Source organism: Zophobas morio, unplaced genomic scaffold (assembly GCF_036711695.1).
Source record: "Zophobas morio isolate AGI-343-1 ecotype UQ-CSIRO unplaced genomic scaffold, CSIRO_AGI_Zmor_V1 ptg000004l, whole genome shotgun sequence".
Taxonomy (NCBI): domain Eukaryota; kingdom Metazoa; phylum Arthropoda; class Insecta; order Coleoptera; family Tenebrionidae; genus Zophobas; species Zophobas morio.
Genome location: NW_026972109.1, coordinates 2,224,805 through 2,237,266, shown reverse-complemented (window position 1 = coordinate 2,237,266; position 12,462 = coordinate 2,224,805). Strand labels below are relative to the sequence as shown.

General features: G+C 35.2%; 1 protein-coding gene across 2 annotated transcripts in view; it reads right to left on the bottom strand.

The window, feature by feature from the left end:
- Dtn (detonator) overlaps positions 1-11,195 on the bottom strand; it is a 221,214-nt gene extending 210,019 nt beyond the window's left edge. For both annotated transcript variants that reach the window (XM_064066820.1, XM_064066829.1), the window contains exon 1: positions 10,897-11,195. In XM_064066820.1, the coding sequence (XP_063922890.1) occupies positions 10,897-10,948 (52 nt within the window). In that variant the 5' untranslated portion in view covers positions 10,949-11,195. The remainder of the gene's footprint in view (positions 1-10,896) is intronic.
- Between the last annotated feature and the right edge of the window lie 1,267 nt (positions 11,196-12,462).

Below are 12,462 nucleotides of genomic sequence, written 5' to 3'. Positions count from 1 at the left end.
AAATTGAGGAATCGAAAAGCCGAAAAATCTAGAAATCAAGAAATCGATAAATAAAAGAAATTGAAAAATCGGGAAATCGAAATATAAAAAAATGGATAAATTGAGAAATTGAAAAAACGAAAAATGGAGAAACTGAAAAATCGGGAAATCGGAAAATCAAAAACCGAAAATTCGAAAAATGGAAAACTCGTAAAATAAGAAAATAGAGAAATAGAAAAATTGAAAAACTTAGAAATTGAAAAATCTAGGAAGGAAAAGTCGAAAAATCGAAAAGTCAAATACTCTGGAAATCAAAAGCCGAAAAATCGAGAAAACGAAATGTCGAAAAATCAAAAAGTCAAAAAATCGAGAAATCGAAATGTCGAAATATCGAAAAATTTAAAAACTGAGAATTGAAGAAACGAAAAGTTGAAAGATTAAAAAAATCACAAAGTCGAAAAGTCAAAAAATCGAAAAACCCAAAATTGAAAAAACCAAAAGAATTCAAAAATTGAAAGATCAAGAAATCGAAAACTTGGAAGTCGAAAAATCACAAAAACCGAAGATTCTAAAAGTCGAAATATTGGAAAATTGAGAAATTGAAAAATCGAAAAGTCGAAAACTGTGGAAATCACGAAATCGATAAATCAAAAAAGTCGGAAAATCGAAAAATTGAAAAACCACGAAATCGAAAATTAAAAAAATCGAAAAATTGAATATCAATCGAAAAATCAAGAAAGCGAAAAGTCGAAAAGTAGAAAAATCGAAAAATCAAGAAACTGAAATATCGAAAATCCAAAAATTGAGAAATGGAAAAACAAAATGTTGAAAAATCGATATTGAGAAATCGGAAAAACGAAAAATGGAGAAATTGAAAATCGAGAAATAGAAAAATCGAAAAGTCAAAGGTCAAAAAATCGGAAAATCAAAAATTGAGCATAAGCGAACGATGAGGTATAGTACTCGAGTCTATCGGACCACTTCCCACTTTCATGTTTTCTGGACGTTTCGTAACCTCTAAAAAAGCGTCTGTGTCGAGGTATCAAATAACGGCGGACAAACAGAAACGAGAGTCCTATTTTTTCGTAGTCTAGGAGTCATGAAACGTCGAGGAAATACGAATGAAGCAGTCGCCCGGTGGACTAGATACAATACTTTGTTAATTTTTTTTTTCGGGAAGTAAAAATAAAGTTCTTGAAAAACCAAGGTAACAAAATTAAACAATTATAATCACAGTCGAGAAAAACGAACTATCATCAAACGCATTTGTTGCTCACCGTTGCCTTAAAAACCGTCGTCATCACTCACTGTAAACAAAACACGTTCTTCACGTGTGTCAGAGATAACAAATTATGTTAATATGATCAGTTTTGGGTCGGTAATCGTAACACAGCATGTCGAGTGTCAGTGGATTCAAATTATTTTATTACCACACACTGTGGGAACGCTGCAAAATAAAAGAGAGTAGTTATCAGTCATGTCATCACACGTCAACATTTTGCAACTATATTTAAACTTAAACATGCGTCCGTGTGATGAATGGATGAAATATGTCGACTGGGTATATTATTACCGAGTGTCGCTTAAACCATCAGAATTTTTAAATAGTGAACCCTAATAAATTCACCAACCTTGTGAATCTTTAAACGCGTATTTATAAATTTTATACATTTCGCTTGATTTAACCGACCGCAGCTATTTCAGTTAATGTCACTCTCGGGCTTGATCAACCCTACACAATGACGTCATAAAAAGTCACTGATCGATAAAAAATTCACTTTTCACCGGTGGTGTTTTTCTTAATTACTGCCGCCACTGCGACACATCGAGCGAATGTTTTCCCTCGATGCTCACCCTCCGTGCGCTCCCTCCCTTTCCCTTATTCGGGAATACATGACAATACCGGTGTCTACCTAATTCAGTAAAAATAGCTGGCGGCTCGGCTCGTTGAATTTGTTTATTTTCTTTTAGGCCCACTCGCTCTAACATGTTACGTTACTTTATAAACAGAAACAGTGTATTTTTTCTCCGTGTAAATTTGCTCCTCATTAGGCGCACGTAGTATTTGGGCGGCAAATATTGTCCCTTGAGGTTTTTAAATTTGTTGACAAACACATCCGGCGCGCCTCAAGAACCTGCTCTCGGCCCGATTTTTTCCGACTATATTGTGTACGGAAAGCGTTTACACAACCGCGGGAGGTCCGGGATTACATGCATGTTCTCGACTATAAACGACGTGAAAAGAAAGCGACTGGATTTCTTCTAGAGGTTTTCCGTGTAACGTCGGAACGTTAGCCACCATGTGTCAAAGGCGGTGTTTACAATCCACAGGTGTACGTCAAATGTGTTGGCAAAACGGATATTTTCATTTTTGGGTGGTAATAACTTATCGAAGACTTGGTAATCTGGAAACGTAAAGCTCACGAGACGATCTTGTCTCATTACTCTTTAAGGAACAATCTCGATGGTTATTACCCATCTGAACTTAAGTGTCAACATTTCTACGGGTATTTTATCGAAGAACATAAAATTCGCGGTTATTGGTCACGAAAAATTCGGCACTAAATTTCTACCAAGGTTGTCGACCATCTCGAAGCTTGCTTGGTCTGAGTAATTTATTACGTGTTTCCAATACGATGCTAAAAACTACCGAAATGCCTGAATTTTGGGATAACGTTATTAAGACTTGTCGTCAGAAGCCGTTGCCACTTAATCTGATTAAGGTATAACAAAGGGATATTTCGTCGTCCTCCAATTCACTCCCATCGTATTCAGTCACAAAATCAATTTTCGAGAAATAAGGGATAATTATAACGGAAAATGGAGACAATCGACAGTTCGAAGCACACTTCCCCTAACAGCGAAGTGGAGCTTAAAATAAAAACTTTGCGATTTTTTACTTCCCGAGCGTAAGCAAAGGAAGTATTGTAATCGAGTCCGTCGGCCGACTCTCTACTTTTACGTTTTCTCGATCTTTCATGACCCCTAGAAGACGAAAAAATAGGTCTCCCATTTCCGTCTGTCTGTCCGTCTGTCCGTCTGTCCGTCTGTCCGTCTGTCCGTCTGTCCGTCTGTCCGTCCGTCTGTCCGTCTGTCCGTCTGTCCGTCTGTCCGTCTGTTGTCACGGATTTTTATTAGACAGATAATCTCCGAAAGTACTCGACCGATTGTTGTGAAATTTTGTACTTATATTAAGAATATCATGTAGATGGTAAAACGCTAACCAAAATTTGTCGAATCATCCCCACCACTAAAGCGATGACGTCACTTCAAAATTGTACATAGTAAATGGGTTTTCAATTGTATAAAATAACATAGTCCTACACATGTAGTTTACAACTCTGAATCGACTTTTCACCCGAAACGTCCAGATTTTTGGAAAAAAAATCAAAATTATAAAACAACATTTTGAAATTTAATTTTTAATCTGCTAACCAGAATGCTTTGAAATGTTGCAGATGTTTTAAGGCTATAAAGAGCATCATAAATCTTTAGTCAAAAAATATTTGCTTATCCCCTCCAAAAACTTGATGACGTCAGCTCAAAAGTTTGTGGAATAAATCATATCTAAAATGTACAAAATATGATGAGTCTGTACTTGTGAACTATCACTCCATTAATATTTTTTGGATTTGCATATACAGGGTGACTCAAAAAAATTAATGAATGCGTAAATATATTTTATTGATTTAATCAGGAACTACAAAACCGAATGCTCTGAAATCTTGCAGATGTTTTAAGGTCATAAAGAGCATAATAAATGTTTAGTCAAAATATATTTGCTTATCCCCTCCAAAAACTTGATGACGTCAGCTCGAAAGTTTGCCGAATAAATCATATCTAAAATGTACAAAATATGATGAGCCTGTACTTGTCATTTATCACTCCATTCATATTTTTTGGATTTGCATATACAGAGTGACTCAAAAAAATTAATGAATGCGTAAATTTATTTTATTGATTTAATCAGGAACTACAAAACCGAATGCTTTGAAATCTTGCAGATGTTTTAAGGTTATAAAGAGCATAATAAATTTTTAGTCAAAATATATTTGGTTATCTTCTACAAAAAACTGATGACGTCAGCTCAAAAGTTTTCCGAATAAATCGTATCTAAAATGTACAAAATATGATGAGTCTGTACTTGTGATTTATCATTCCATTCATATTTTTGGATTTGCATATGCAGGGTGACTCAAAAAAATTAATGAAGGCGTGAATTTATTTTATCGATTTAATCAGGAATTACAAAACCGAATGCTTTGAAATCTTGGGAATATTTTAAAGTTATTATAAGCATGGTAAACTTTTGTTCAAAATGTATTTGTTCATCCCTCCTAAAAAAATTGATGACGTCACCCTTAAATTTTGCTGAATAAATCCTATCTAAAATGCAAAAAATATGATGAGTTTGTACTTGTGATTTATCATTCCATTCATATTTTTTAGATTTTCTTAAGAGGTGGTTCAAAAAAATTAATGAAGTCAATTTATTTTATTGATTAAATTAAAGGCAACACTTATTATTAGTATTACACCCCAACCAACCCAATTTGGTAGACACAAAATTTGTTAAAGGAAAAACTCGGTTGAAACATAAGGGTAGCACGCTTATTTACATCGACTTTAACATTACAGACCTGCATTTGTTTTATGCGTTCACTTGATTCCGCGAATGTGAAATAGACATGTTTATAATCAACCAATTGTGAATTTCACCGTCAAGAATTAAAATAAAACCCAATGTTTTATATAATAAGCGGAAGTCGAAGCAATAAAACCGACGGTCGTTTTGTTTACAGTTTCTGTGTTTGGCTCTCACGTATGCTGTTACGCCTGTCATCTTAAATTAACAATGTTTATACATACACGATTTTCAGTTGCCTCTGATACGTAGGTATACGTGAGTAAATTGTTTCGTTATTTTATTGATTATTACAAATCAATATTCAAACGACCCAATTCATTTTCCCGAAAATTTGAGAATATAATAATTTTATTCTTAGTATTACACTACATCTATCCCAACTGATATACGTGTCCTTGCAAAAATGTTGATGACGTCATCGCAATTTTTTTTTAAATTCCCACTACAAAAATGTAATGAGAAAAAAAAACACAATAGGCATGCAGTCGTCAAGTTTCCGACAGCGAGGGAAGTACTGTCTAAACTCTTTAGACCAATTTTTCTTACTAGTTTCAACAACTGATACTACGTTTGTGAGTTAAGTTGTCTTAAAATAATTTATGACGCTTCTTTCGTAGGAAACATTTGATTTTAACAGCCAGTAAATCGCCGCCTTCGTTTCACTGCGTAGGGTCCCAATAAAGATATTAAATAACCATCATTTTCCATCTTGTTCTGAACCTACGAATTCGGCGCATTTCCGACTAAAACAATTTTCTTTTTCACAATTTTAATAGCAAGCGCAACGACCATCAATCATAATTCAAATTTTATTTAATTATACACACACTGCTGTTTTCACACATCAGTATTTCACAATTATCATACTTTTTTAAAGACAAACAACGTCCATAAAATAAAAGAATTAAACGTGCCTAGAATTTGCGGATAAAATATTTTTGCTCTAATGTTATTTTAGTTACAATTTGCCATTGAAACTGCTGTAATTTTTAAAAGCGAAAGTAAACTGAATTTTTCGATCGGATCGTGCCCACAACTTCACACGCTGTCCATTCATTAAACGCCTATTTATAGACGCCTAAATGCCAAGAAGTTTTATACATTCGGTTCATTTACTTGACCGCAAAACTATTTCTGTTGATGTCATCCTGGGTGCTCCTGAACTCGCGGATAATTGCTGAGTCCGTCTGTCAATGGTGCCATAATGACGTCACGACGTATTTAATACTACTTCAACTTATTCCAATTAATAAAAAAATCTTTTCTATTTTTGGCTGAAAAGGAAAAGTAAGCTAAATATTTCAATAGGGTCCATCTGACGAAAAAATAGGTCCACGTTTGCGTCTGTCTGTCTGTCTATCTGTTCGCCGTCTGTGTCGATTTTTGTCAAATTTTGTATACGTTATGAATATCATGCAGATGGGAAAACTCTAAACAACCTTTGTCTAATTATCCCCACTAACAATGTGAAAACGGCACCTCAAAACTGATACATTTTAAATTTTATAAAACAACATACGTGTAGTTTATGAATCCATGTTGAATTTTTATTCAAGGCATCCATAGTTTTGAAAAAGAAAATGTTGCGAACGTTTTGGGGTTATCGTAAGCATGCCAAGTGGTTAATCAAAATTTATTCGTCTACTCCCTTCCAAAAAATTAATGACGCCATCTCAAAATTTTACCGAATAAATCCTGTCTAAACTAAGCAAGATATAATAACTCCATGGTTGTAATTTATCAATGCATTAATCGTTTTTTTTTTTAGGCGATCATTACAAATCTAGTCCTACGTCCCCAATCATGTGTCATTTTTTCATACTGAAATGTCAAAATTACTTTTTTGGACTAACTTGTCACTTTTCGCCTTACGTTTTTCTTAATTTTTTTAAATAAAAAAAAGCCAAAAGAGCCGTTATTTGAACTCTACTTTACTAAATATTGTGTTATGCAGCCGTGACTATACCTACCAATTTTTTTCTTGGTGGAAAAGCAAAATAGCAACAACAAAAAAATCTCTTACGTACTCTATTATTTTTCTGTATAGTCGTCTAAAAAACGTTCAACTTCAGATCGGCCGAAAAAGTGCCTCTTTATGGCCTTGATCCATAAATAACTAGTATAATAACTTATACAAAGTCACTCAAAAAACTTAATAAATGAGCCTATTTTATTAATCAAATCAAGATCGGCTGAACCCATTTTCTTGAAAATTTTATAACTTCAGACTATTTTTTATTAAAACCTCAACGTGCTCGCTGCGCTCGCATTCTAAACATTTTTTTGCGCTTTAGTCTCATACAAGTAAGAAAGAATCTCAACGAAGCTGTCTAGGTTTTATTGTAATGTTTAATAAATTTTTAGACTTACTAATTACTTTAAAAATACAAACATTTAGAATGCGAGCGCAGCGAGTACGCTCAGGTTGCTGAGGTCTTTCCGACTTTAGTATTCACAAAAATTTCAAGATTCACTTTTTTGGAAAATAAAAAATCCTCTCATTAATAATAAGTTCCCCAGGAACACTGAAACTGATAATTCTAGAGATCTCCCTGTGAAGGTAAATTACTCTGAAAAAACTAATGCCTAAAGTGCAAGCGTAGCGAGCACGTTCAGGATTATCTTTAGGAGAATCTTTAGGGCAATTTTTAAACTTACATTTTTAAATAACAACAAAATTGGTCTTAATAATTAACCTAACGTGCATTTTAAACTTCCTTTTTCAGTTTTATTCTCATAGAAGTGGCCAGGAAAGAGTCTCAGCGAAGTTGTTTAGGTTCTATTGTAAGAATATATTGTTACGAAATAAACCCATACGCCGCTCTGGTACGACGCCTATGGGTTCTAGTATGTACGGCGACGATCGGTGACTCATCGTCCGTGACGGCGGCCGGGCGCCGTTCGCTAAAGAAAAACCTGGAAGCGAAAGTCGCCATGGGTATTCCTGAAAGACCTTGACTGCGGAACTCTTCTAGAAGGGAAGTATGGGTTTAAATAGAGGCCACCTCCGGGAACGAGATTATTCAATGAACGAGCCGAGTTCGGTCAAGACAGAGTTCAGTGAAGTTGCGCCGGAGTTATTTTGAACATAATCTCTGCGTAATCAGTCGTGTAAATTTGAATTATTGAGAAATAAATTAGTGAGATTTACCCACGCCGACTTTTAATCACCGATCATCGTAACAATATCTCACGTCTAGATTGCTGGAATCTCCCCAATTTTAGCAAATAATTACAAATATTTTTAGGATTCACCTTTTTTTAGATAACAGAAAATTCTGAAAATTTTGCTTAACATCTAAAAGTGCTCGCTGCACTCGCCTTCTATTGTAAATTACATGATTATATATTTTTTAATAAATCTAGAGTCAAAAGCATTTACAAATAAACCATTAGCAAGACTACTTAGTTTATTATTATATATAATAATCCTTGAGATCTCCCTGTCAAGGTAAACTACTCTGAAAAAAGCAACCTCTAAAAGGCGAGCGAAGCAACCACGTTCAAGATGTTTCAGTCCCATAGATATTAATGATCACAATCTTTAAACTCACAATGTTAAGTAACAATAAAACTGTTCTTAATAATTTAGCTTCTCAGGACACCAATAAATAATCATTTTTAAAATTGCACCTGAAAGTGCTCGCTGCGCTCGCATTTTAAACATTATAGTCACAAAAGTGTGCAGAAAAGAGTCTCAGTGAAGTTGTTTGGGTTCTATTGTAGGAATAAATCTATAGACTTAAAAAATACACCGTTAGAACACGAGCGCAGCGAGCATTTCTAGATTGCTGGAATCTCCCAAACTTTCACAATCAGAAATATTTTTAGGATCCGTCTTTTTTAGACGACATTAATAATAGTTTGTCTTCCTAGGGACATACATTTTTTTTTAACATCTAAATATGAACGGTCACAGCAAGGCTAATTTAGTTTTTCTTATAATTGTAGGTAAGCCAATAAAAATATTGTTGCCCCGGTGGGAAGGAACCACGTTTCCCGTTTTCCGGGAGGGTGCCCTGACCATTAGACTACAGAGCGGATTATCTTTCTTCGCGTACCAACCTATTATTGTGCCACCAAATAATAATTCTCGAGAACTCCCTGTCAAGGTAAATTACTCGGAAAATTCAAGCTCTAAAAGGCGAGCGTAGCGAGCATATCTATAATTATTAGTGATCACAATCTTTAAACTCACATTTTTAAATAACAACAAAATTCTTCTTAATAATTTAGCTTCTCGGGGACACCAATAAATGATTTTTAAAATTACACCTGAACGTGCTCGCTGCGCTCGCATTTTAAACTTCTTTTTTCGACTTTATTGTCACAGAAGAAGAAAAAAGTCGAATCATTATTAATAACATTTAAATATGCTCGCTGCACTCGCATTCTGAATGTTCTTTGTTAATTAATTTAGTGTCATAAAAACATTTGCGAATAAATTATACTCCGAAAAAGACAACGTTTAAAGGGCGAGCGTAGCGAGAAGTCTAGGATTATTAGTGCTCACAAACAATCTTTAAGCTCACATTTTTAAATAACAACAAAATTGTTCCTAATAATTTAGTTTCTCAGGGACACGGATAAATGATTTTTAAAATTACACCTCGCTGCGCTCGCATTTTGAACTACTTTTTTCAACTTTGTCCCAGAAGTGTGCAGAAAAGACTCTCAATGAATTTATTTGGTTTCTATTGTAGGAATAAATCTATAGATTTCAAAAAACACACCCACCGAATACGAGCGCAGCGAGCATTTCTAGACTGCTGGAATCTCTGCAACTTTAACAAATAATCACAAATATTTTTGGAATCCACTTTTTTTAGACGATAGAAAATTCTCCCATTAATAATAATCTGACCTCCCAAGGACACTAACGAATAACTTTTATTAATATCTAAATGTGCTCACTGCACTCGCATTCTGCACATTCTTTTTTTAAATAAATTAGTGTTAGAAAAAAATTACGAATGAATGGTCAGCAAGGCTAATTTAGTTTTTATTATAATAATTCTCGAGATCTCCCTGTCAAGGTAAATTACTCCGAAAACCAACCTCTAACGGGCGAGCGTAGCGAGCAGTCTAGGATTATTAGTGATCACAAACAAGCATTAAACTCACATTTTTAAATAAAAACAAAATTGTTCTTAATAATTTAGCTTCTCAGTAAGACCAACAAAAGATTTTTAAAATTCCACCTGAACGTGCTCGCTGCGCTCGCACTTTAAACTTTTTTTCAAGTTTATTGTCACAGAAATGTGAGTCTCAGTGAATTTATTTCTGTTCTATTGTAACTGCAACTTTAACAAATAATCACAAATATTTTTTCTTTTTTAGACGACAGAAAATTCTCTCATTAATAATAATTTGGTCTCCCATGGACACTAACGATTAATTTTGATTAATATCTAAGTGTGCTCGCTGCACTCGCATTCTGCATCTTCTTTTTTTAAATTAATTTAGTAGCAAAAGCATTTATAAATGGAGTGTCAGCAAAACTACTTAGTTTATTATTATAATAATCCTCGATGTCTCCCTGTCAAGGTACGAAGTCAAAGAATGTTTACACTCACATTTTTAAATTACTCTTAATAATTTAGCTTCCCAGGGACACCAATAGACATTTTTTTAATTGCACCTGAACGTGCTCTCTGCGCTCGCATTTTAAACTTCTTTTTTTCAACATTATTCTCATCGAAGTGGGCAAGAAAGAGCCTAGATTGATGGAATCTCTCCAAGTTTAGCTGATAATCACAAACATTTTTAGGGTTCACGCTTTTTAAACAATAAAAAATTCTCTTGTTAATAATTTAATTTATAAGAACGTTTACGAATGGTTACGAAAGATTATATTCGTGATTAATTTTCGATAAAAATGTGACTGTACTGTATAAATTAATACACATTCAGTCCCTGTGGGTCACCTATATCCGCTAATAATTGCTGAGCCCACTCTCAGTGACGTCACGCCCAATTTAAGCCTACTAACTTGGCAATATGTTGCAAATATTAAAAAAATGCGGCAATAATGCTTACTCATTAAACAAGTAAGCTCGCACCCAACACCCACGCCTCTGGAGCGGATTCCGGATCTCCACAACCACCTCGACCCCGACTTCCCCAAATCTATTTTTTTTGTAATACCCAAAATCGCGCAGAATGCATCCGGCGCGCCTCAAGCCCCTGCTCTCGTCCCAATTTTTCGCTTCTCGTGCGTGCGGAAGCACGCACGGCCACGGGGGGTTCGGGATTGCGTCTCCACTTACCGACTGTAAACGAAAATATCCAAAAAGAAAGCAGCAAAGATTTCTTCTTCATGTCGCGTCTACAGGTTTTCCATGTGACGTTGTAACCTTAGCAACCACATATCAGAGCCGATTGTTTACAGTCCACGCAGTGTTCGTCGGCGGCGTCCGGGCGAAAATTCGGCTTTAGGAGAGAGTCGCGATCGGGCGAAAAAGTCTGCCACAAGTACACATGTGTCATAAGAGGAGAACACACTCACACGCGCAACATGCAGAGCGGTTCGTCGCCACAGACCGTGTACAGAAATCCAGCCGCTGTGTGTACGGCTAGTGGAGTATTGACCGGCAAAGACTGTCTTGCGCCGAGCTCGCTCCCCTCCCGCGTACAGGGGCGGACGAAGGAGGCCCGACCGCCGCCGCCGCCAAGACGAATGCACGCCCCGATCGGAGCGGCCCGGAAACGGAACCGGAAAAGTCAACGCCGAAATTGGCACTTGACGGACGATTTCTTTTGACGGCGCGCCGGAGCTGGCGGCGGCAAGATTATTCGCACTTTGGGGAATTACACTCGAAGATGATATCGAGTGATTGCGCAGTTTTGGTTCGTGGCGTTAGAAATCTAGATTTCGATTAAAAAAAATACTGAGCTAATTTGGAAGAAAACTCGGTTTCGTATTTTTACTTACACGGGTAGAGGAGACACTGAGAAGTGTCATTTAGACAAATAAATGTCCAGTTTTATGGTCTTTGGGATTTCGCTGCAACTGCCGAATAGATTACTTTAAAATTTTAATTTTTCTATTCATGTTCTCAAAACGATGGCATTCTTAATAACATCGATTAATATTTTATTTGTAGGTTATAAGGATGTCGCTCTTTTAAAACATAAGAAAATGATATCGTGCATGAAAGCCTCCTGAGCCAAAGTTCTCAAATTTTACTATTTTAAATATTTAAAAAATGCATCTAAATTTATTTAGATCGACATTCCGTCGCCCCTGATCAAGCAAATTCAGAATTTTAGGATAACCTCTTTAAATAAATTTGTCGTGTGTACAGTTAAAAAAGTCATCAAGTTGGCTTTGATTTTTGGTAAACGTTGTAAAGTATGTCTAAAATTAACCTAAAATTTAATCGATGACAGGTGACAACGTGGAAATGTTTATTGTATAAATTGGTACAAATTAATAAAACACATACGTTTCATTCTATCAAAAAAGCGACGCCAACTTGATGACTTTTGTAATTGAACACCCGTTATGTGTAGTAGATGGTTAAACTACACGTAAAAAATCATGTTAGGCGTATGTTTCTATTGAGTTTTTTTTTATTAAAATTCTGTAAGGTCTGAAAAACGCGCGAAAAAGACTCAAGGAAAGCGAAAAAAGCAAGAAGTAAAACACATGACAAAAACGCATCCAAATGCTAGAGAAAAATGTTACAAAAAAGGCGTCCTAAAAATAATTGGAAAAAAAGACAAATAAGATATGAAATATGAAAAACAACAAAAAAAAGAGATTAAAATGATATTACGAGAAAAAAAATTACGACAAAAAATCCAAAAATTAGGTAACAAAAAAAGACGAC